We start from the raw sequence: 25,746 nt of genomic DNA, 5'->3' as shown, positions 1-25,746 counted from the left end.
ACAGGTTTTGTCATTCAGTGACACCTTGCAAAACACGCAACTTAACAATGAGTTTTTACAGGAAAATACAGGACAAGTTAGGAGTAAATGCATCCACACTGTGCATTTCCAGGTTTGAACAGTTATATTTTCTACTGCGGGCTGGGACGTCCTATAGCTAGGATTAAAAAAATCATCCAAAAAAGAGAATTTCTGAGAGAAAAATCAAAATTACTGGAAGGTGAAATGCAATCTTAACTGTTTAAATGATAACAAAACAATGATACTAAGATTTGTGCGCACAAGAGTCAGAAATTGTAAAGCTATCCAGAAGGAACAAACTGTAATATAAACATAATTCATCTTACTTGGATTTTGCCTCTTGCAACAGTGAAGGGTCATCTGTAGCCAAATACACTCTTTTTTTGTCAACACGCATTCTGCGAGCAAGAAGTTCAAACCGCTCTTCAACATGTACCATGTATTCTTCAATGGGATGAAATGCTGCCTCTGTTCCTACTTTGTCTGTCCTTCGGACGTGAACACTGGAAAAAGGCAGAAACTAGGAATTTAATTCATAAATACAATACATAGTTTAGCATCTGAAATTTTAACTTTAAATGTCATGCCTGTGCTTTTACAATGCATATTAAGTTTAAACCCTACATAAAACCAGAATGGATTAAAACTCATTGATGTCTATCGGACACACTGGCAACATAAAGTTAGCTGTCAGTCTGTCCTTGAAAGCAATATAATAATCTTCCAAGGAAGGCAAAGGGTAACTGAAAGAAGAGAACGAAGGAGATTTAATTATAGCATACAAAGCATTCCTTTTGTGCAAAAGGTTAAGTTATCCAGTATAGTTAGATAATGCTTGATCAATAGAGTTCAAAAGCAAAATAGGAATATTTGCATCATGGGTATACTGGGACACCAACTACAATGCAGGATTTGAATGAAGGTAGTTAAAAATGCATCTTCCCCATCTGCTGGAAACCTAACAGGTCTTCAGATCCGCTAGCAATAAAGTGGCCTACCAATTCAATGGTAGAAAGCCAGCTAACATTTGGACATCACTATTGTGCACTCCAAGAAAGACTGAAGGAAAATTATGGCAAAGAGAGCAATATTTGCAGATTCTTGTACAGCAGCAGTGACATTTTTCATGTTACATGACAGTAAAACCTTTCTTCCACAAGCTGCTCTTCATTGCCCATCGGTGCTTTTCTTCCTTCTCCCCGTATCTCCCCATACAGACCTTTCCAATTCATAGTTACTGCTAAGAAACAACAATAGTGAAAACATCAGCAGGAAAGGGAAAGGCACATACCATGTTCAGGTGAGGCCAACAATAAAAACAGTTGATGATTGTGGCATGTAAAATGTAGGCTTAGCCTTTTTTCCTCAAATGTAAAGGCTATAGGCACTTGAAAAGAAGACCCAGACAGAAAAGTGTCTGGAATACAAGCTGTAAGGCAATTACATGAATGAAATTCTATATTATATTTCTAAAAATGGAAGGACATATAAGCAAACCTTCTCTTGAGGCGCCTTTTATACATCTGTCCAACTATAGGTAGACAGCTATGCTGAAAAGGTACTTGCAATCAACTTGTACTATGCACAGTTAAAAAATAACAGCTTCATCTAGAAAGCACCCTCTCTCCCTGCAAAACAACCATCATAAAACAATTTGTCAAGAACATGAATCACTATATACAGATATTAAAGCACAGTGAAAAAGAAAACTAAATACCCACCCGATCACTGGATGTTTGAAACCAAGTTTCCTTGTGGCTTCCTCTATTTCTTTTTCTAACCAAGGCTGTGGACGAATCAAGTATTTCACAAACTGCGAGACCCACCACACTGCAGGATCCCCATGTACACGAATTAGCCTATCAGCCAGGTCTTCAGGGACAGCCAACGGTAAATAAGGTGGCCGTGGGTGTAAGCTGTCAACAATGGGAAGTTCCACCACCTGAACATCCTTATCATTAGCCTCACCTGTTTTAAAATACATACTAGGGTGAGTCAAGCATTTACTTTATTAATAAGCTTTACCATTGGCAAGTAACATCCCAAAGATATCAGCTAAACTGTATCTTCAACTTCAAAAAGACTACATAACCTTTGCTCTAGTTTTTCAAAATAGCATTAAAAAAATTAACAAAAAATCACAGTCTTAGACTAGATTTATGTAAGACCTGTATCTAACAATCCACTCCAGTAGAACAAGGTTGAAGGTCCTTGAATCCTTGGCAGCTGGTAGTTAATAAAATATAAAACATGTTCCTGTTTATGTATTCATACCTTTTTATATACAGCTACACCATTACTGTGTGCTAAGGCTTACTTGAACAGACTTGTTATCTAAAATGCTTAAAATTCAGTTACTTGTTTAAAAAATAAAAAAAGAAACATTTTAAGGCCTAAGAAGTTATTAAAAAAATAAATGTACAGCCCTGCTGTAGTAAATCTCAGGATTTCAGACATCATCAAATCCATTAAATTAGCTACTCTACTGACAGAAGGGGAGAAAGGACAGATAGAGAGACAATTCCTGTCTTGAAGAACTTAAACTATGAAGATAAGTATCAAATTAAATAGATTAAGGAAAACAGCCAAGCACTATACAAGCATGTGATTTAGATACAGGTAAGAATTTGTTATCTTTTAAATACTAACTAAAGTGGAATACACAGATGTTTTAGATGGGACTTTTCCTGAAGGCTCAATAGCTACTAATCATTTTTTAAGCGTTTTTACAAATTACACAAACGTGTCTACATAATTGACAATTCAAAGCTATTTTCATATACTGAAATAAATTACAGTACATGACAACATAATTCAAAACATTACATTTTTGAAACATTGAACATTTCAGGTAAGATTTCTAGTGTGCTCATTTCCTCCAAAGAATATTTCATTGTCTGCAGTGTTTATTGGCAAAGACGGCGCGTTCTCCGTCTAGTGGTGCCCACCAGCCAGGAAAGAAAACTGTTTTAAATATAAGCAAAGCAAACTCATGTAACTGTTGATGACCAAGTAAACCTAATGGCTGAAAAAATCAATTCAGAGCAAGGATAACAAGTCTTATTTTAAGAACAGTGAAAAATCCCTAAGGTTAGAACGCTTTTGCATGCAGTAAAAATCACTTCAGTATATTTGTGTCAAAGTCGTAGAAATATGACACGTGCATGATTAAGTCATACATTGCCAGAATGCAGTGAGCATTAACATCAGTGAGCCCACCAAAACTAGTCAAAATCCAGCAGTAACTCTCTGGGATATGGTTATTTGAATAAGGAATGTTTGTTATGATCAGGTACATTTCAATTAATTTTTAATAGATTTGGAAGACATGTCTTCATAGATTTATTTATACATCTACGCATATTTCATCACTGCATTGTATAACACCACTATAAAGGGATCTTTTAGAAGAATTTCCCATAGAATACATACTGCAGGTATGAATGATACTTTTCAATTCAAGAAGCCAATTCATATTTCTACCATCCGTTATATCACGCTTACAGAAAAAGATTTAGTAAGAGTTCATCAGTTTAGTAAAAATACTGAGCATTTAAGTTTTCTTACAAGAAGATGGATAATATTTTATCATTATGTCTTCAGAAAGCTGGAATAAAGAAAAGCAGCCTGAAGCCAGGGAAGTCCTACATCTGGTTCAGCTGTGAAGTATTAGTCAGAAGTCTAGAGAGGAAACGTTTAGCTTGGGAATGGTATGAAAGAATGCTTGGGGTTCCATCCTTTTTACTCTTTCCCCCTAACTGAGAGTGGGGGAAGGAACACAAGGCAGAAGAAGCAATAGCAATCTTACCCAAGAGAAGAAAGAAAAGACTCCAATCTTAAGCTAGAGAAGGAAATTTGCTGCAGTTCTTTGAGGAGAAAAAGCAGAGATGCTAAGGTGCATACAAAAAGGTGAATTTTTATTAAGTATAGTATCACTGACAATTCTTTATATGTCATTCTATCATTGAAAAAATATGCTGTTGTGTAAAGACAGCCATTTGGAAAGTCTTGCTATTGATAAAGCTGATTGAGCAGTCTGACCCACTAATTGGCATTCTGATCCTGAAAAGCACCCAATACTATTCAATACTATTCCATACTATTAAAGGATAAGAGTGTGCTTCTAAAAATTTCCACGGGCTCTCCTAAGGTTTTGAAGAAAACAAGAACGGCCAGCAATAACTATGAAAGCTCTCAGCATAGAGCAAACTAGATTAAAATATGACAAAATCACAAAAATACAAAAGAAGATGCGAAACACCCCACATGAAGATTTCAGCTTTCAACTGTATGTGATACATTGTTCGAATAGTAATGAACTTGCAAAAGATTTGCTGGGAATAAAGATCAGAAACAAACAAAATGTATTTCATTAAGGCAAAACAACAATTTGGTTGTGCAAAATTAACTACTAGGTCAAGTGTTAATGAGTGCACTTTGAGATACGGAAAACTACTCTTTGAGAAGGAACTGAAAATATCATATGGTTATTTCACAGAGAAGATTAAGAGTTCCTTAATTTGTAAAACTACACAATATGACACTCAACAAGGGAACTATCACTGAAAGTACGGGTAACAAATGGAAAGTCATAAAATGAAATATTCACAAAAACAGACCAAAGAATGCATTGTTATTATAATTAAAAATTTTGAAATGGTCACAGAAGCCTCTCATGCGTCAGGACTTTTGCTAGTTACTAACTGTTGACAAAATAATTCTGACATACAGACTGTTGCATTGAGACAACACGTGTAATTGTTTTTCGTTTTTTAAAATTAAAAAATCAAACTATCAATACGGTCATCACTATTTTCAACAATGTTCTATTTTGTTAACAATTTACATAAAATGAGAAGTGGGCAAGGTGTGTAAATCTACCTAATCCAAACATACAAACTTGTGATAAAGCACAGCCATTTGACGTCATTGATTAGAATATCTGTGTTATCAAACACTTAGATATGTAACAATTCTAAGAAACTTTTTGACAACTTCCTAGTTTTTATTACCTTTATTATCATTCTGAACAATGAAGAAAAAAACTTCCTATTAGTCTTCACCCATTTTAAAAAGTATGAGATTGCAGATGCAGTAAAAGGAAAACTCACAGCAACTGTTTGCTTTTGTCCCAGACAAAACCAGTGAAGAGTAACTCATCAGTAACTGGAAGGCATAAATAACTCTCTGCAACAGCCATATAGGCAAGTGACACCTTCCTTAACCTACTGATTTGTATTTTTTTTCAGTATTCATTGAAAGATTCTTAACAGGTAATGATCTTGCCCTATTTTCAATGGGTACAGTTTAAAAAACTTTCATGGAAATTTTGAATAGCAGGATAATGTTTTGATTTAATCAGAAATAAGTTGCAATCAAAATCAATGATACAATAGATAACTAAAATACAGTCAGATTGATAGGCAGGCATATGCATTACAAAAACATTAAGTAACATTCTTGATTGATATGAATTGTAGCTGTTCAACTGAAGATAGTGAAGTTGGGTTAAAAATACAGAATGATCTTTTTATCCACACATTTCTTCAGTTTTTAGCTATGTAGTCTCTAAATTTTAAAATACTTCAGTTCTTCCACTTCCCAGCTGTATTTTGTTAAATAACAGATAAGCCATAAAAGGTAATAATCCATACTAATGCTTACATCTTTTTTCTCATGTTAGTAGTTCAAATCACAGTATCATCATTGCAATCAGGTCCAATTCCCTGCTCAGTGCAGGTCCAACTATGACATTTGATCACAGAATCATGGAATTATTTAGGTTGCAAGATACCTCTGGAGTTGTTCTAAGTCATTTACATTTCAGCAATACTTTGAGCCACTTCTTCCTAGGTGATTTATTTTGCTTTTACAGTTGCCAAAATTTGCCTCTATAATTCTATTTATAGCTAGCTTTCATATGATTCCAGGTGCTATTTCTCAGTTTGGATTAACCTAAAAAATAGTCCTACAAAGTTCTGCAACTGAATCCATTTTTCCTTCACTGAGTAATCAAAAGATCAAGTGTTTTTGTAATAGTCTGCAATACTGAAGTACTGCAATACTGATAACACCCACCCTTCTATCATTAAAACATACTCTGGAGGAAAATCACAGACTTGTAAAGAAACTGATTTTTCTTTAGATGACCCATGCCACTTGCACCACATAGTTCTTATTTATCACCATTTTTTGGATATGTTCATCACTAATAGATCAGTAACACAGTTTCAATTTCCAGAAGTCCCACTGATTACTTTTTAAATACTGAAATGAGCTGCGCGTGTTATAAAAAGCATAGCTTTGTTTCCCTGCAATATGCCGATGTACCTTAATCGCTTATTTTATAGCTCACAGGACTTACATAAATTTTCATGATTTGGCATAATCTTACTGCCTGTCTGCTTCTCAAATTTCATCTTTGTCCTAATTTAAAACACATTTAGAAATTTTTGCTATTTGTATCTTTCATATCAACTTCTTCGAAGACTGAAAAATGTTGGTTTGGCTCAAAACAACCTTTCAAATTTTGTCATTTTACCTTACCTTACTTCCTGCCATGTGAACATTGGCTCAGACCTGCATTTGGATGGGCATTTTTGTTGGGTTTTCATTACTTTGCAGAGCAAAATATCAGCCTCGTTTCAAGTAACAATCAATAATATTAGTTAATGTTAACTGAAAACCTGTTTGAGCACTTTATTCATTCCCCTATTATTTCAAAATTTGTCATCTAATTTGAAAGTATTCTTTCAAGAAGTTGTCCTTGAAGTATGACAAGGAACACTGAGCGAAGGACATTCCTGTTGTGTAATTGAGAACTTCAATTTAATTTCAGTGTGTGTTCCTAGAAAAGCAACTGAATAAATTCAAATAAAAATGGAATAGCTTCATGGCTTTTCTGTTTTTATAATACAGACTTATTTAAGCTGATAGCAACTTGCATAGACTAATCACAGCTCTACTTAAGTAAGCTCTACAACCTGAAAGACTTCCTGCCAATTTGAAACCTCACCCCGACTGAGTGAACAATTCTAAATTAAATCACACAAGATATGTCAGAGTGCTAGGAATGCTGTTAGATTAGCATCAGATAACGGTGAGAGGGACTGCTGAATTCTCACAAGGCTCCTCATTGTCTTGCTGGCTACTGTTATGTATTGCAAACACAGCAGGTTCATGGTTCATCAACTTCAACGATATTTTAATGTTTTTCTTTACAAAGCAGACAAAATAAAAAATGGAAACTATGCAAAGTTCTGGTCTATTACGCTATTTATGAATTGTCAACTAGTTCAGAAGAAAGAAAAAGTATGCTTTTATCTGTTCTGTGTTGCAGACTACGTCTCCTACAATTATCTTTTGGGCATTTCAAAACATTATTAGAGTCACCTAGTAAGGACTTTATGCCATAGTTGAATTAAAAATTGAATTAATATGGAATTAAAATGAGATAAAGAATCCTATTTTGCTTTTATAGTAGTCAATGTAAAATGTAACTTGTATATCTAAGTGTTTTTTCTCTAAGATTTTGCATTGCACATTTTTAATACAAAGTTTTTGAACTTGGTTTCTGACTACTTTCTCACTAGTGTTGCACTTACTGTTTTAATCATCCTTTATCTGATCAAACCCCGTAAGACAGGCAGGTATTGAATAGATTCGCTGCAATTCAGTTTTAAAGAAACTGAAAACAGAGTCCTATTTTTTTTTCCCCAGATTTTATATGCCATATGGATAGTGTTGTCCCATTTGTCATCCCATGAGGCCGATTCTCGATAGCTTCAGGAGGGAATAAACCAAAATGTGTTCAAACATGCCAACACATCTTCTGTTACTCTTCTCAACCCAGCACTCCCAGAGCTTTTTTCCTGCATCCTTTCCTCTCCTCTCTTGCATTACTCTTGAAACTACCCTCATGTATTCCCATGTCTCTTACCACTCTCTGTACTGTTTGCCTGTTGGAAAGAGACATACGTAATCAGTCAGTCACGGCGTCTCACTTGCTGCAAGGCCTGAATATTGACTTCAGTATACACATATCCAGGCTATCTACTCTGAGGACTTTTGAGAGACCTCAACAAGACCTATTTCTTTTGGTTAAATTCAGCCAAAATTCATCCAATGTTCAGAACTTGTTCTAAATTAGGATAAAAAAAAAGAGTAGACAGAAAGATACAGCATGATGACAAAACCTTTGCTCTCACAAGAAACTTAGCTAAAATAATTCTCTGCCAAAGATACAATTTTATCAGTTCAGCCACCCCCACCCCGAAAAATAAAACTTTTATGGTAGCCTTATTTCTGCTCCATCAAAAACCCTAACTTTCAGAGCTCCTGAACTACAAACATGTCTTTCTTTGTAACACAAGTTCCACTGACTTCAATAGTATTTATTTTCCCATGTCATTCTGGTTCTTTGAAAACTCTACCCATAATCAAAACCACAATGTAAGGATAAACAGTGTTCTTACTGTCCTAATAAGTAATGAGATTTTAATGAGTGTTCTCCGTCTTGGACCTAATGAAAGCATGAACTGAGTCTATTGATTTCTGCATTTGAAATAGCTACATCCCTAACACAACTAAAGCCGTAGCATCTACTGATGCCTTTAGGGCCTCTATTCCTTTTAGTCAGCTCAGGTGATCTGCGTTATAAAGACCAACATTCCTGTTTCACTTTATTGAAAACTTCTCATCGCTTAAATATTAGAAGCTTTTTATGGCAATTGTCACGTCACGTCGAGGGAACGTTAAGAAGTAAAGATTCTTCCCTTTCTCAGTTGTTTAGATACGCAGCATGCCAGCTGGAAAGTTTACAGATGAAGTGTATGATTGCACTAATTGACTTCATGTAACAATCAGTGAAGGTATTTTCAGCAGACTGTCAAACTAAGTAGAAATCAAGAAGCTTACTAGTAATTTATTTTTCCTTTTATCTTTATATACTCAAACTGCTTTTGAACAATGCCCCATTTCATCTAAACAGCCTATATGAAAGGGGTATCTATTTAAGAAAAGCTCCAGCTCCCTGACTACCAGAAAATACCATAAAATGTATTTGCAAAGGCAAATACACTTTTATAAACACAAAGGGGTTTTGCCATGTTATCTGGGTTTAGTTATTCATGCAAACAATAGTTAGAGTTGATAATTTAAAAGTAAGATAAGGATAGGTGAAATAACTTAGGAAAATACATATTGAAGATCTTTACAGCTATACTGAAGAAAAACTAATTTTGGATTTGATTCGAAACAATTCCAGTGAAGCTTATTCTCTATTTCAGTCTAATGTTTATTACTTCATACTTGAAAATACTTCCAAATACTTGCTTTGAATATTAGGTTGTCTTTTCTGGAATAGAAGATAAACAGCTTACTTTTATAATAATTCTTTAGAAGCTGCAGGGACTTACCTGCAGGAACATACCTGCAGGGACTGATCTCTGGCATGCATATGCTAGTTGGACATATGTATGAGCCTGTAACAAGCATGTATAAGCATGCAAAAACCAAGATAACTTCAAGGCAATATTTTAGGAGACCTAAAAGTTTTCAACCAGTCAAGAGAATGGAGCTTAACATTCAGAGTTGGCTGTCCAGGTGTCTAGTGGAGAAGAGCTCCCGGTTTAGACATTTACTGTATTTTTGAGATAGTGGTTTATAAGTTGAGCTCCCAATCTTATCTTGTCCTAATTTGAACACTTGGAAGACTCTTCTTTCAATGAATTAGTAAAAATACCTTCATCATATGCAAGTCCAGATGGAACACAACCCTCAAGGCACACATAGACAAAAAGACATTTTAGTTAGCCATAAATAAAACAGCAGAGAATAAAACTGCAATGCTGTTCGAAATTCATAGCAATGAGGCACACTTCACCTTAACAGTGCATCTGAAAGAAACTGAAACAGGGATGTATTCCATTTCATACGGTCTACTAATATAAAAGGAGGAAAACCAAGAGTGTAACCCTGCAGTAATGGAAATGGGAATTTTTCTGGTCTTCAGTCATAGCATGTATACCCGTTTTCAACTGGTCTATCATCTGAAGAGAGAATTTTGTATTTTTCAAAGAAAATAAGGGGAAAATGTAATGGAAGAATTTATAAAAAACCAATATAACTCACACACAAATATAAAAGCTTAATATATATTATATACAAAAGTATTAATATAAAAAAGTATAAATATAAAAGTATTATTAATCTGCACACTATTAGAAACTTAAAACCACTACTGTTTCTTACAGGAGTTAAGGGCACTTGCAAACAAAATACCTATGTTTCTGAGATTTGTCCCAGGATTTATGTAATAGCAGACAAAGGAAAATAGGTTCTAATGATTTCTCTACAAAACGTGTTAGATGGCATTCATGAACATGTTTACCATCTATGATTTACCATCCCTGATTTAATGCTTGTGAGAAAAGTTTGCAATTAATCACTGACCTACTAGTACTAGTTTTGCTAGTATATTGGGGCAACATCAATTTTTTAGGAAAACGGGAAAGCCATGCTTCAAAAGGTAGTATTTCATATGAACAGCATAAGATATGTGATCAAATATGTGCTCAGTTATTGGTACCACTGCAGAGAACAGAGGCAAGAGTACTTTCTTCCCCCACTTCATGCACTCCTTAGACTTCCAAGTCTACAAAGTAACCACAGGGCTTTAACTTCCTCTAATCAAGAAACATAGGGACATAAGTCCCTACCCTATTTTAAAAATAATTATTTCAGTGGACACATTTATTCATGAATAAAAATCCCTTGTTCTAGGTTACCTTCATTCACTTCAACATACTTAAATAATTCTCATTGAACAATGCATTTGCTAGTCTGCGTATGGTGCTGCCCATGCATGGAACTATTATAAGGCAATCACGTTTTATAAAGACATCAAATCTTAGTCTAAATTAACAATGACATATGGAGAACTCATTGTATAAAGTCTCCACATTTTTACTCCTTGAACATTATCAGACAGATAGTGCAATTATATACATCAAACATTAAAGAAATGTATACATCTCTACTTCTGCCACTGGAAAATTTACTGCACAATGGCTGTATTTAAAAGCAATATGTTCCCCATTTATCTCCAATCCTACTAAAAAAATGCTACTGACATGGAAAACAACCTCTAAGAACACTATTCCTTTATCAAGAATAGATTTAACGTAATTCCCCATCCAATTAAATGAGAACCTATAGTACTCTTAGCCTATATAAATGGCTTAATCAGAATCAACATTCAATATTGTGGACTTAATTGATTATAGTGTGGAAGAGCACACAGATGCATTTTATGAAGAAATTATTAAAATACAAATGGATTTAGTGCAGTATGGGAGATTTCAGATTGCACAAGTGAACTTTGTGTCACAAGTTGTAAGACTGTTAAAAATATTGCCACTGCAAGAGCCTTCTGTAATTCTTCACAAAGAATTTTAACCTTCACTAACCAAAATACCTTGGTATCATTAGAAATATTGCCATCTCACATTGTGTTTCTTTGACAGATGATTTCTGAATATGTTGAAGAGTAAAGTTTGCATCAGTCTCTGCTGGTGACATACTTCTCTAAGAAATATTAATCATTAATTTCTACCCTTTCTCTCTGAAGTTTCTTTTAACCGAATTTTATATACATCAGGAGCTTCTATCTCATGGTAGTTTACATCTGGGGAAGCCTTCTGAAGTGCTTTCTTGAAGTGCAAGATATTAAATGAACTCAGTCTTCCATGCTGACGTATTTTTTGCCTCTTTCAAATAAATCTACCAAATTTATGAGACATTATTTCCTTCTATAAAACTCTCATTTACCCTTCTTCACTATGGTATGTTTTTCTGTGTATCTCCTAAATTGATTCTTCATGATTATTTCTGTCAGTTTGCTAAATACAGAGTCTGTGATTTGCTGGAATCCTTTTTGAAAAATAGTATTCCTTCAGCCACCTTACATTGTTCTGTAGAACAGCAATTACAAACAAAAGCAATTATAAACAAATAGCAATTATAAACAAAATGTTTTGTTGTAAAATCATTTTAATGGCACTTGTTGGAGAAAGAGCATCCAAAGTGTCCCCTATGAAGAAAGATTCCAGCATGGGAACCTCCCTCAGCTCTTCTATAATGAATGTGGATATGAAAGATTTTTATAGTTTGTACTACAGTCTTTTCTTCAGTGCTCCTTTCATGCCTTGATCATCTACTGGCCCTCCAGGTTTTCTGGCAGGCTTCCTTATTCTGCTGTGTTTGAAAAAAGGATTTATTATCAGTTTTTTGCCTTTAGCAAGCTTCTCAAAATCTTTTTTAGCCTTCCTTACCATGTTTTCAAATGTAATTTGCTAGAAATTATATTCTTTCCTATTTTTATCATTTGTACAAAAACTGATTTGGGTTGGTTTGTTTTGATTTTTTAAATGCCTTTTAACAACATCAAGCAACTTGATCGTATTTGTCCTTTGAAAAGAAAAAAGGTGGTGTTTTTTCACCTGTTTTTTGACAGGTGGCATGAGTTTGGTCCATATTTTATATGATCTCCATGCTGCTTGCCAGCATTTAGTCCCTTTTTATAAGCAATATGACTTTTTATGTAGTTCCCCTTTTTAAATGAAACATTGTGGTGGATAGTTTGGGTTCTTTTTATTTACCATTATTTATTTGTTATTTTAAGCAGACATGGCTATTCCTCTGCTGCATGACATTATCGGTTCTTCTCACATAAATTACTGTGAGTGCTAAAACATCCCATCATTTTCTGATATGCTGTTCTGGCTACAAACACATTTCAAATCAGAAATTTCAGCCTCCCATTCTATTTGAAGACTTCTGTTTCTTCTGGGACCTTCTTATCACCCTAGCAAAAAATGCTCCTCCACACAAATACCAGAATTGCAAGATGAAGGTAGGACAACTGTATGATTACCACGGAAAGTCTCAATTATGTTTCTCTCCTAATTTTTTCCTCAATTTCATCCCTCTGTCTGGAAGAGAATACTTTGTTTCTGAGTTCTGTGAGATGCACACACAGCATATAACCTGACAAACAATATGTGGAGTCCTAAACTCAGAAATCCCTACCCTCACGCAAGCTAAATTTGATTTACCTAAATTCTGCTTTCTATGATGCAAAGTTAACTTTTTAACTTTCTCTCAGATAAACGGATGGTCACTTCAGATTTCTCCCCCCCTCCCCAAATTAACTTACCTGGTTTCTCTTACTTAGTCTTCCCATTTAACTAAACTTCCACTGTGGCTACAAAATGTTGAAGAGCAGTACACCAATAAAGCAAGCCAAATGTCTTAACACATTAAACCCAAACTTTAAGGTGTGTTGCAAGAGGTGCCGTGAGACATATTGTCTTTGTGTGTAAACTAATCTCATATTCTTCTGCATGATTATGTGCTTAAAAATAGGAAAAAAAACTGAAAGTAACACAATTACAACACTACGTTGCAGCCAAGAAGTTAAAAATCAGCACCTCCACTTACATAAGGAACTGCAATTTAACATGTTAGGTGAGAAGTCATTCACAGACATGTAATGACAAGAAATATGAGACTATGTAATAAAGATTTTCTTAGAATATGAAATTTTTATTGATTCGCATAATATTTTAATAAAGGTATATCCTGCAGTAATATCTGAATATTTTGCATTGTACATAGGGTTTTCAGACAATTTTCAAAAAAGTTTATGATGTAAATAATAACAAGAATAAAAAACTGCATTCTCCAAGAAAATGCAACTTCCAACAGCATGCTTGACTTTCTAAGCAGTTACGTTTTAGACCCATAGCTAAAACCAAAATCTTTCAACAGCCATTACCATCCAAAATAATTAGCTACAACTGGTAATATTAATTGCATATCAAGCTCACTCTAATAAGTAGATGCTACGTAACATTAACATTTCGTTTATTCTATTAATTCAGCAACATTCTTCCAGACAAAGTGCTATCATGGAGTAAGGAATGTTTCAGTTCTAATCTCATTTTCTCCTTTATCCTTCTAGTGTTTCATCCCATAAGTAGGAGAAAACAGGGATGGAGGTTTAAGGACAGAATAATCCTAACTGCAATGTTGGCCATAAAATTTGCTGGAAAATCATCCTCAGTCTTTTAAGTTTTCCTAAACTGACAAACTACAAAGCAGAGAAGTGCCCAAAGTGAACTTTAACATAAAAAATAATACTGGACAATGTCTAGTGACTGCAGCAATATAGATGACTGAGCCTAAAAAAATACCAAGAAGTGAAGTGGTGTAACTATAGTACGGGTTGCAACAACTGAAGAGAGTATCTTACAATAATAAAAAACACTACCTTTTTATGTTTATGTTTCTTTTTTAAAGAATGCATTGTATTCTTGAAATTCTTACTGTGTTCATAGCTAAATAACTGCTACAATATTATCTTCCCAGCAGTAGTAAGAAATCCACACCCCAGAAACATCTTGGTATATGTTGTTCATTTTTGAAATGGCATGACATTTTTAACAGATGTAAACGTATATAACGCTGACAGAAAATAATATAACAACATATAAAGGACAAGTTGAGTAAAACTGAGTTAATTATGAATTGATAAGGAGATAACTAATACCTGTATGTTGATACTCACAGCATTTACATCAATGTTGGGAGACACCATCCAGGCATTTTCTGACTATGACACTTCTACTCCTTTTGCCTGCAGTCCCTCCAAACTAAAACTCCTTCTGAAGATTTATTTTTTATTCTCAGCTCTCTGAACAGAATATTGTTCTTTTTCAAAACCTGCTTCTCGGTTTTACTGCTTGATCCTACTTCCCACCAGGTACAGAAATTACTTTCACAAGTATCTTCATTTCTGTACTATGTCTGCAATGAATACCAGGCTACTAAACAGTAGGACGGGATTATAACTATGCATAACTTTGCTGTATACTATATTTAAAAACTAAGCCAAGAGTAAATGTCTTCATGTGGATTTCGCTACGTATAAAATTACTCACCCTACTAATATTTTCTGCTGTGTCTATCTTATTGGTCCCAATTCCGATTGCAAAATTTTACATTCTATAATACTATCCACCTGGAAAATACCTATCGCAACAAGACTTTTATGAGCTTCTGTACCAGAAACAATAATTACACAATTTTCCAATTTTCAGACTATGACCTATATTAGATAAATGTAGCTATGACAATACTAATATATTCTTAAGATGAACTCTAAATACTTTTTTTTTTCTGATTTTGGATGTACGCATTTTCATAACACACAAAAAACCACATCAAGAATTTAAAAAGAATTAAAAATAAATAATGTACTTTTGGGCTACAATTTAACTTATTTTAGGGTTCAAGGAAGCCTAGACTCCACTTCCGCTGCCATGGGCAGATGATCTATATAAGTAAACCCTGTGTAAAGAAGGACAAAGGGAAAAAAACCCAGAAATATATTTAACGGGGGTTTTTTTATTAGACATGGATGTTGGCACTGAGTTCAATTACATTACCAGTTATCTTCTAAATACACCTTTCTTTACAGTATTCTGAGCATCTTTTTTTGATATACATATGAAAAGAACTTACCTTTCCAGAAATTGTTTTATATGTGAATAAAAGTTAATGAGAATTGGTGCTAGCAGGAAAAAAATACAATCTTCTCTACCCATGGTTAGAAACTGAATCACAAATCATCTTTTAAATCACTTGTAAAGCTACGGCAAAGCAGCTGTTTAGTTTCTCTGAGATCCAGAAAGCACCAACTTATGTTTCATAAAGAATGCACATTTCATAAAAAGCAACACTAAATACTGACTTGCAATGATAAAAAAAATGTTGTATGCCTAATTTTAACTTAAGAAATGGTAAAACTAAAAAAGACATACAGTACTTTTATCTGGTCTGCTGGTGATAACATTAGCATGAACATATGTCAGTTTTAAAAAGAGGCAAAAAAGCAATTTCTTTTACTTATGTCTCATGACATACATTTCCTACCAAGAAAGAATTTAATTGCTTTCAGAGTATACTGAAATCTTTGCTTCATTACCCGCTGTGTGATTCTGAATTCACCTCTATCAGTTTCATTTTTATTTTTGTATATACTCAGAATATTTTTGACTCAACGACTTCTAATCAGAAGAGGATTTCAAAATGTTCCAAAGGACCTTAACTTTACAGTCAATTTTTAACCATTAGAAAAGATCTTTTTCCAGAGTTTATAACCATCCCTAACTCTTGATAGGAGATTTACAATGACTTCAAAGACATTATGTAAAGTAGGCTCAAAAGCACAAATAAATCTCTCTCCCCTTCCACCCCATCTCTCCATATATGTATTTTCCTTCACTGTAAGATCAGCTGGTTAAATGAATTTGATTTCTATTTGTCCCTAAGACTTGACTTCTTTTATTCCACTAACAGTTTTGTTCATAAAGTTAAGCACTGATCTGATATCTGAAAGCCAAAAAGGTTTGCCATATGCTCAAAGACAACATCTACCTCTTTAGTTATATCTTGTGTTTCTTTTCATGGATTGACTCATCTTGCTCAAAAAAGTAAATACACATTTTTAAAAATGTGTCAGCTTATTTTTCCGTTGGTTTTTCTGCTGTTCCAATCTCTTGAGTAACAGCAGGTAAAGGACTGTTTAAAATAAATGACTTTACGTGTGCTCATCCAAGGCATAGCTACTCAGTTGCCCATGGCTCTCTTCAGTCTTCCTCATCCTAGCCTCTTTACTGTGTACCAGACCGCAGCTTCAACCGGGTCACTGAAATCACAATATCCTTCTATGCCACACATGCAAAATATTAAAAGATTGAAAGGGAGATAATCCACGGTTTTCAGGAACGCATATAATCTTGATGAAATGAAGACTTACTGATGGAGAATCTACCATATCCCCTAGATAAATTATTACAGTAGCCTCCTGATTTCAGCTGGGACAGTCAGCCAATGTTTCTGCAAAAAACAGTGCTTATTTCCAATCTGAATTGTCCAGCCATGTGCCTTTGTCTAAAAGTAGAAACTTTTCTCATATAGAAATGCCTATATAATGTGGCAGGACCAGTTTTTTAACGTTGCTTCATTTTAAAATTGAATTATGTTCTTTAATCTCTACTGTAAAGTAGATTTTTCTGGTCCTGAATCAGTGTAGTTCTTTCTGAGAATCCTTTCATATTTATCAATATCCATTCTGAAGGACAGATAACAAAACCAGACAGTGTGCTGCAGTCTGGCCATTGCTCTTCAAGGAGAAAATAACTTCTGGCTACCATTCAATAACCCTCCACTTAGATACAAGGATCACACTTTGCTCCCTTAGGCTACTGCATTGCTCTGAAAACTCAGCTCTACCTCATTCGAATTCTAAGGTCCTTTTAAGAGTTACACCTTTCTAAATATATTTTCATGTTTACATACACAAATGTTTTCACATAGAGCATCTTACAAAGCACCTTCACAACAAAAAAATCTATGCAACATCAGTAGCTTGATTCCAAAATTAACACAACTGAAACAAAGGGAAAATACAAGACAGATTGCTGTTCTGCTCTGTTCTCTCTAATCACTATTGCTCACTATGCTTCACAGTAACGTAAATTTGCTTGAATTAAAATGCAAATAATGAAAGTCAGTGTATGAAAAAGATATTAGGAATTAAGAAATAAAAATTGAACATTTTTTTCTGCAAGATTTTATAAAGAAGAGTGATGTATGGGAACAAAACAGAATTCATACAATTGTATGCAAGTTAAAGGGTTTTTTAGGCTAATACTAAAAAATCATCTGATTTATGTAAAAGAAAAACTACTGTCAAGGAAGATCTAGTTCATTAAATGAAACTTTTTTATTTATTGCAATTAATTCTGCAGAACTTTTTATGGTTTGAGTTTGCAATTTTCATTTAGTCCCTTTGATTACTGTTGCCTGATTTGCTTTAATAAATTAAAAATTAATTTTGTGTATCCACAGTATCCTCTTTCTTAAATTATACATATAACCGTATTAGTTAATTCACATTTTAAGTTTATAGTTCAATGAATACTTAAAAGCTGGCACTACCACCAAATGAAGAGCTCTGCCATTTTTCCCCCTCTGGGTACCTCTGCCTTAAAAGCATTCATTCGTCAAACCATGGCCAGAGGCACCAAAGTCAATATTCAAATGTAACTGCAGGAAACTTTGTTTCAGGTTTCTGTTTCAAGTTACCTTTCATCTTACTGGTCTGCAGGCCAGTTATGAGAACACACTGTTATTTAAAATATATAGATGGCTTCTTTACCTCCAAATCCTTTCACTCCCCCTCATGTAATGCAGATATGACTCCTAATCATATATTAATGTGTCCTAAATATGTTTTCTTTTTTTTAGGTTCCATTTTTTTATTTAGTTATTTTATAGACTTCCTTCAATGTATCGGGGAATGCCACCAGCATATCATAAATCAGCAAATAAAAAATAATAAAGAGGCCTACCCTGTTTTAGCATGTTGCAATGATAACAGAAAATTATGACGTGGAAATTAAAAATATTCATGCTCAATATAACTATTTTAAAGAAAATTTAAAAAAAATTAATAATAAATGTGTCTTCACAAGCTCTCTATATTTTGGCTTTTATTACTAGGAAGTAATACATGCTTCTTATAGCAATTCCTACCTAAATTATTCATAAATAGTTTGGCTACAGATATCAAGGAAAAATGAACTGCAAGTAAGTTAACAATTGCAGGCAAGACATCATTTCAAAATTAACCAGCTCATATTAAGACTTTTTTTCCTCTAGAACGACAGTAAAAAAGTGTTTAAGTGAAACAAAGGAAAAAGAAAAATTATGCCACAGTGTAAAATAACAGCTGTACTTGCAAAAACCTCTGATAGAATTCTCAATCTTTTAACATATTTAAGCTAGAAAAACTTGAACTTGACTTGCAGGAATACCACGTTAAATGCAAAGAACAATTCCTGCCAGGGATGACAAGGGATGAGATAACCCCTAATTCTCCGCACAGATGCGAACACGTTTTACTAATCTTTTGCTATCAGACTAATGTCAGCTTGCTTATTAAAATTCACCCTACTTCCCAAGTTCAAAAAACATGCTAATTTCTTCTGAAATAGACAAGCTTAGCTTTTATGCCTAGTTAGGAGAGAACTGGACCAAAAATATTTTAAATATATATATTATCAACTCATATAAACCTTGTAATTCTTTGTAGAAGAGATTACTATCTAAATTGTTTTCTGAAGATAAGACTTTAGAAACCTCAAAACTTTATGTTGCTAATACAACTAAAATAAAAGGGTCACGTAGAGGCAATTTAATTAAAAAGAAGAAAGATAAATGTACAGATTTAAACATTTTTTTCATAAAGCACAATTTACTAAGTTATTCTATGCAAGTCTGCAAATTACATGAAAGTAATTCTTTGAGATGCTGTAATTTTCTGACTTTTTGGCCTAATTCTGTAATTTACACTGATACCTTGTTATAAGTATTGACTTGTATGAATATTTTTGATATATAATTAAAAATCAACTTCTATCAAAAACCCATATACACAGCATAGTAAGTACACTACAAAGAAGAAACATTGTGTTTATGAGAAATGGAAATGCATTTTTACACATTTATTTTGAAAATCTAGAAAATCCCATGCTGATTTAAGAAAGGGGAGGGGGGCGGGGGCAGAAATAAAAGTGCGGTTTTGCGACTAACTGTTTTTAATTACAGCTAAGAATTTTAGAGTTATTTATCCCTGTAAAGGTACAGGGAATAAAAAGAAAAAAAAAAGGGGGGAAAAAAAAGAAGAAATCAAAATCTATATAAATTTAGAAAGATATAAACACCATATGGAAATCTTCAGCAAGACAGAATGTCTTTCAAATTTACTGGCAATTAAGTATCCAGTGAAGATTCCAACTGAAGCTATGCTGAAGCTACTAAAAGAGATCAATTGTCAGTGTCATGCTTCCTCAGTGATCACGCCACTGCAGAAGATGAGAATTTAACAGAGTTTAGAGTGTGCGTGGCTAGCCAGTAGGCTAACCCAAGAAAGATTGTCTTTCATAGCTGAATATCTTCTATCTCTAGAACATCAAAACTCAAATTAGTGGAATTCATTTACTTTAAAAAATTTTGATCACATCAAGATATTTCATGCGTTCAGTCTTCAAACTATTCATCCTGATCTAGAAATTAATAAAAAACCCCAAACTGTAGGGAGCTAAAAGGAAACATTATTTGTACTTTCATCAGCAAGAGCCCATATTGCAGGAAATCATCATCTATTTTAATAGATTTTCATGGAAACATAGTCTTTTTAAGCCATGTGTGCATAAGTGCTCCAGAACACTGATTTACAGCTCATTATGCTAAATGCACAGCTCACAAAACTGCCTGCAACTAAATCGTGGGGTCACATAGAGCAGTCTGCCCAGAACCATGCCCAGATGGCAGTTTCAGTTGCAAACTTGCTAACTTTTCCAAACGTGAATAAAACTTAAAGCTTAAGTTTTCAATATCAGTTTTCCATTTCTACTTATTTTTAGAAAATATTCAACCAGTTCTAAGAAATAATTTTTGGAAAAAATTCTCATTCACAAAAACTACTATAATTTTCAAAGAAAAGTTTTGTAGCACCTTGAAGTTTTAAAGAACAGACATTATTTCAATGTGCAAATGTTGTTTCAATGTGTAAACACACAATTATGTTTACGCACCAGTCTGTAAATAGGATTTTGTAAATACGGAAAAGTTAATTTGAGATCTCTAAGACTTTAATAGTTAAATTCTTTAAGATATGCATATGCACTGGGTATACTGTGTCCAGTTGAGAAGACCAAAGATTTTGATATGTTCTGTCTATCAACCACATGGAGAAAGATGTAAAATTCACCTGCACGCATGACGATTCATATGTGTAACCAAAATAGGAGGAACTGACCTCTTTGACACAGCTTACCCCTTACTTGCAAGCTGTTCTTGTACTTTCTAAAGTAGATGGTTCTGGACAGCACCAGTTCATTAGGCTAAAAGACCAGGTTATTATTAGACATAATCAACACTTCCCACAGTTGAACTCGTTTACTAAGTTTGTCCAGATCATACCTTTTATAGGTCAGAAGGACATCTACTCCAAACTTCTGCTCAAAGCAGGCTCAGCCCTGAGACCAGAACACGTTGCTCAGGGCTTCACCCAGATAGGTCTTGAAAGCATCCAAAGACGGAGACTGCATACGCTCTCTAGGGAACTTGTTTGGCTATATTCATGATGAAAAGGTTTTGCTTTTAAACAGCATTGTTCTTGGTATGATATCTAAAATAAGGACTTGGAATACTGTCTACAGAAGACAAAAGACTAGCTTATTGAACTAAAGATACGTGCTTGCTTTGGAAAGGCGAGTACTGTTTCTGCATTTTATCCTAAACTACAGCTCCCTACAACGCTTTACTCTGCCCTGCCTTCCTCTGAATTCAGCAAGGTTATCATATTTGAACCCTCTAAGCAGCTATGAACAGCTAATTGGAGGAACATTTTGAAGCAGAAAATATTTGTAAAACCTTTTCCACAGAGACAATAGTGGAAATTATGAGATCTGGTTGACACTTACACACATATGACGTGTTGGACCAAGGACATTTCTGCAAAGTTTTATTCTTGTTATGACCGGACTCAAATAGGCCCTGGGTAGAATTGTCCACTGCATAGCTGATTCTCCTTCCTCTACATATCCTTCAGGGCACACCTCCTCACTAAACTGCTAATCAACCAGATAACAAAGAGCTTCAAGCACTATCGGATCCAACATGAATAAGAAATGTCACTGATTCTCTGGAAAAAAAAGAACATAAACGAAACAAACAAAACAACACACCACTCTCAAAAAAACCAACAAACCCTAGCATACAACACAGCTCCCAAGAATTTTCAGTAGGAAGTAAAATAACTATAAAGCAATCATTCTGATCAGTACAATTGTTGAAGATGCAGACACTTCCACTACATGTAACTAGAAATCCTTGAAAGGTATCAGTTCTGCCTCTAATAGCTTGAGGACTTAAATAATTTAAGAAATTATGAGAGGCACAATCACTATGGAATGACAACTGAAAACTGAGACACTTGTGAGACAATTTTTCCCTGTCTGGAAGTAGCTATGGGACTGGCCACATGTTCCACCATTTCAAAGACAGAAAGACAGATGAAGTGAAGGAATGAACATCTACATTCTTCTTTTCCTTTCATCACTGACGTTAATTTCCAAGCCCAGTGACTAGTTCAGAGTTCTCCTGAAACACAGTGTAATCCTGTACCTGTCAGAAATGACGGAAGGGGAGTATTTGTGACTCTAGGGAACAGCATACAATCTCTGATGACTTGGAGATTTGGCCATTCTTCCCTGCATCTGACTTTATACTCCATCCAAAATCCGTGTATCAGGGTAGCCAACAGAAGAGGAAGAATGGTAACGGTAGCAGGGAAACCAGTTTCTTTCAACCCAGAATTGCAAAGCTCTGCTTGCTAATCCAAACAAACTGTATATTGTCTCTATGGCACTGGGATAGCACTGGTCTGCAAAAGACATGCTATAGCTCCTGCAGTTCTAATATGCGAACTGTATGCTAAAATAACATCTCATCAGTGCACTATCTCTTACTGATGAATGTAATCTTCTATTGAAAATCCCTACAATTTTTTAAATGTTCCAATGAAATACAAGTCACATTTGCTGCACTGGAAAGAAATTCTTGAGTCTGTTCTTGAGTCTGTAGGCACAATTAACATAACTAATAAAAAGTATCCGTCCTTCTTATCTGTCCTTAAGCAGAGAGTTACTGAGCCAAAATTCCACACACTAGCAATCAAAATTTCCATCAGTGCTGATAAATAAAACAGCTATAGCCTGAAAAGTGGCACAATATCTCCCTTACTGTTTCCCACCCTAAATTGTTTTTGTCCACAGCTTAGCCCATTGTTAACTTATCTATTCAAGCAATAATTATTATGTGGACTATAATTGTCAATAATACAAAACACAGTTAAAATTAATGTTCCACCTCTCTCTAACCCAATTGTTTAATTACGTTTTTTACCAAGAATCTCCTGTTATCGATGAAGACATCTCACTATATTTACCTACTCTTGGGTAAGAACAGTCGGTTATATTCTTTTTGAAACACCGTGTCTTCCCTGAATTTATTCTAACATTTAGAAACTCACACTGTAATACCAATTACAGACTTAGGAAAAGATACGTATGCCTAACAAAAGAAGAAGAGTCAATAAAATCTATGTTTTAAAGAGCTGACAATTATTCACGTAAGAATTATCTGTGCAGAAATTTAATTAAAAAAATCTTCCTAGTATTTATCATAAATTGAGAGCAAGAAGTTTTTTGCTACCTTGCATATTGCTAGCTACCTTCAGTTGTGCTGCTTACCTACTCAATTTTGACAAATACCTCAAAAATGTGTTAAGTATATAGAAAAAACTATAAAACCATGCATATGTTAATAACTTCAAGATGTTGACTGCAAGAATTCCAGGAACACGAATGCTGTTTTCTTTGAGGCAAACAAACCTATCTCATCCTCCAAACACGAATGCCCATCTAGCTATCTAGCAAAATTGTTCAGCCTAGTATAAGAACAGATCAACTTACTGATCTACAAACAAAAAGGTATTTAACATTGCCACTATTTTTACAACCTGAATTTCCAGTCAGTTCAGTTTACATTTAAAATTATTTCAATTATTTCATTTTTTTAGTGTGTGAATGACTATTGGGCACAACTTTCTTTGGAATTGTTTTGCTTTGTATTTGAAACATGCTTTACTGTTTTAAAGTTTACCAACAATAAATAGCCTCTATTTAATAGTCTCTTCCCACAAAAACTAGATTCATATCTGGCACATAACACAGTGGCAGACTGATGAAGGATTGTAATTTAAATCTGAAATACAAAAGTTTTGTATTAAAAAATCTCTGTCAAAGCAAAGATATCTTAATAAGGACAATATTTTTTCAATACAATGAGAAAATAAAATTTAAAAATTGCTTATGTATACAATTGCAGTCCTTAGTTATTATGCTCCACATAAAATTAAAGAAAAACGTATCAAAATAGTTCTACATGAAAGAAGCTGCAAAAAGCAAGAAATTATTTGAGTTATTAAGTCTTACCTGACCAGTGTCCAGTGGTGGTACCTGACCTGTCAGTACATGTCTCACTTACAGGCCTGAATACTGTCTCCCAGCCACCGGTAGCATAGCGCCAATTCTGAGACTCTAAAATGAGTGTTCGCTGGGTGCCATAAGCAATCATGAAGCAGTAGACTACATGATGAAGTTGACAACCATAGCCACAGCCTTTGTTGATATTACACACGAGTTTCTTAGCTTTGCTGCAGTCCTTCGGGTTCTGTAAGTATGGATGAAAAAGTGAAGTTGAAGAGAAGATATACACAAAGGCATATTTTTTTCTGAACAACTGACAAATGTCATAAATCATGCAAGTCATCCTGCTATAATACAGTTCATATTAAAATGGATGAGCAAGCTTCAGCTCTATGAAAATTTTACGTGAATTCTTCCCTGTGAACGTGAACAGTTATTGAACGTACTTCACTATCCTAATGTAAAATAGAATACCTTCAACATTTTAAATTACTTTCCCATTTGTAAATCTGTCAGAATAAGCTAACATTTGGACTCAGAGTTCACATTTCATCAACATGATGCTCAGTGTTGGAATGCTTTTTCCTTTGGCATTTTTCCAAGTTTGTTAGTTCTCCTTCAATGAGCATGCATGACATCCAATGAAAGAAAATTTCCACCTGTTTATAGTACACAGAATAGACCAGACTCTTATTAATGGACTGCTTCCCAGACTAACTGACCATATACCAAATACAGAATATGAAACACATACCTGAGGAGACCAATAAAAGACAGAATTTTAATCTGCATGCACTCTCAATAAAATAATATACTACACTTCCACAGTCCAAGAAACAAGGAAGGAGGCAAATGTGTACATGATGTGAATGCTACTTTTAAAAGTACAAACTAATAAATATTTTTAGGTACACGGACAACACAACAACATAACCTACAGAAGTTACTCTTTCTGTAAAATATAGTACTTTGCTGTAAACATTCATATTTACATGTCTTGACATATTTCTGCATTACAAAAAGGCTTTTTATAAAATCTCTAGGATGAAAAGTTAAGTTTTGGTTAAGCTGCAAGAATACTGATATTTGAGCATCAGTATAGACTCTGTTCCTCTCACATCTAACAACTTTAAATAAAATTTCTGTAAATTTGCAACAAATTAGGTGTTTCAAAAAAACAATAATCACCTTCTGCAGAACTGAGATCTGTCCATTAAATGATCTTAAAGATAATGTGAATATTCTGAGTCATAAAATACTTAATAAAAATTTTAATTTGTGCATTCAGTTGTGTAAGAGAGAGAATAGTGCAGATCTGAGGAAAAAAAAGCAATGAGACAATTGCTTCAGCATTTGATTTTTTTCATTTTTAAGGAAAAAACATCTGATTCAAAGCCTAATTAGCTATGAAAATCAATAAATCAAATGTTCGTGACAAACAGAAAGCTAGTTAAGCTAATTTCTTTATGACTATGGGGTTTTTTTTCCAATTGCTATCCTTAAATTTTAAGACAAGGCAGCATTTGAGTTTAATTTTTTT

At 34.2% G+C, this 25,746-nt stretch overlaps 1 protein-coding gene across 4 annotated transcripts in view; it reads right to left on the bottom strand.

The window, feature by feature from the left end:
* FUT8 (fucosyltransferase 8) overlaps positions 1 to 25,746 on the bottom strand; it is a 130,214-nt gene that overhangs the window by 21,295 nt on the left and 83,173 nt on the right. For all 4 annotated transcript variants that reach the window (XR_010070701.1, XR_010070703.1, XR_010070702.1 and 1 more), the window contains 3 exons: positions 24,213 to 24,450; positions 1,743 to 1,989; positions 348 to 524 (listed from right to left, as the gene is read on the bottom strand). Coding sequence is in view for 1 of the 4 variants with exons in the window: in XM_063332099.1 (XP_063188169.1) it covers positions 348 to 524; positions 1,743 to 1,989; positions 24,213 to 24,450 (662 nt within the window). In the remaining 3 variants the exon portion in view is untranslated. The remainder of the gene's footprint in view (positions 1 to 347; positions 525 to 1,742; positions 1,990 to 24,212; positions 24,451 to 25,746) is intronic.

This window comes from Chroicocephalus ridibundus, chromosome 4, assembly GCF_963924245.1.
Source record: "Chroicocephalus ridibundus chromosome 4, bChrRid1.1, whole genome shotgun sequence".
In the NCBI taxonomy this organism is placed as follows: Eukaryota; Metazoa; Chordata; class Aves; order Charadriiformes; family Laridae; genus Chroicocephalus; species Chroicocephalus ridibundus.
This window is presented reverse-complemented; position numbering and strand designations above follow the sequence as displayed.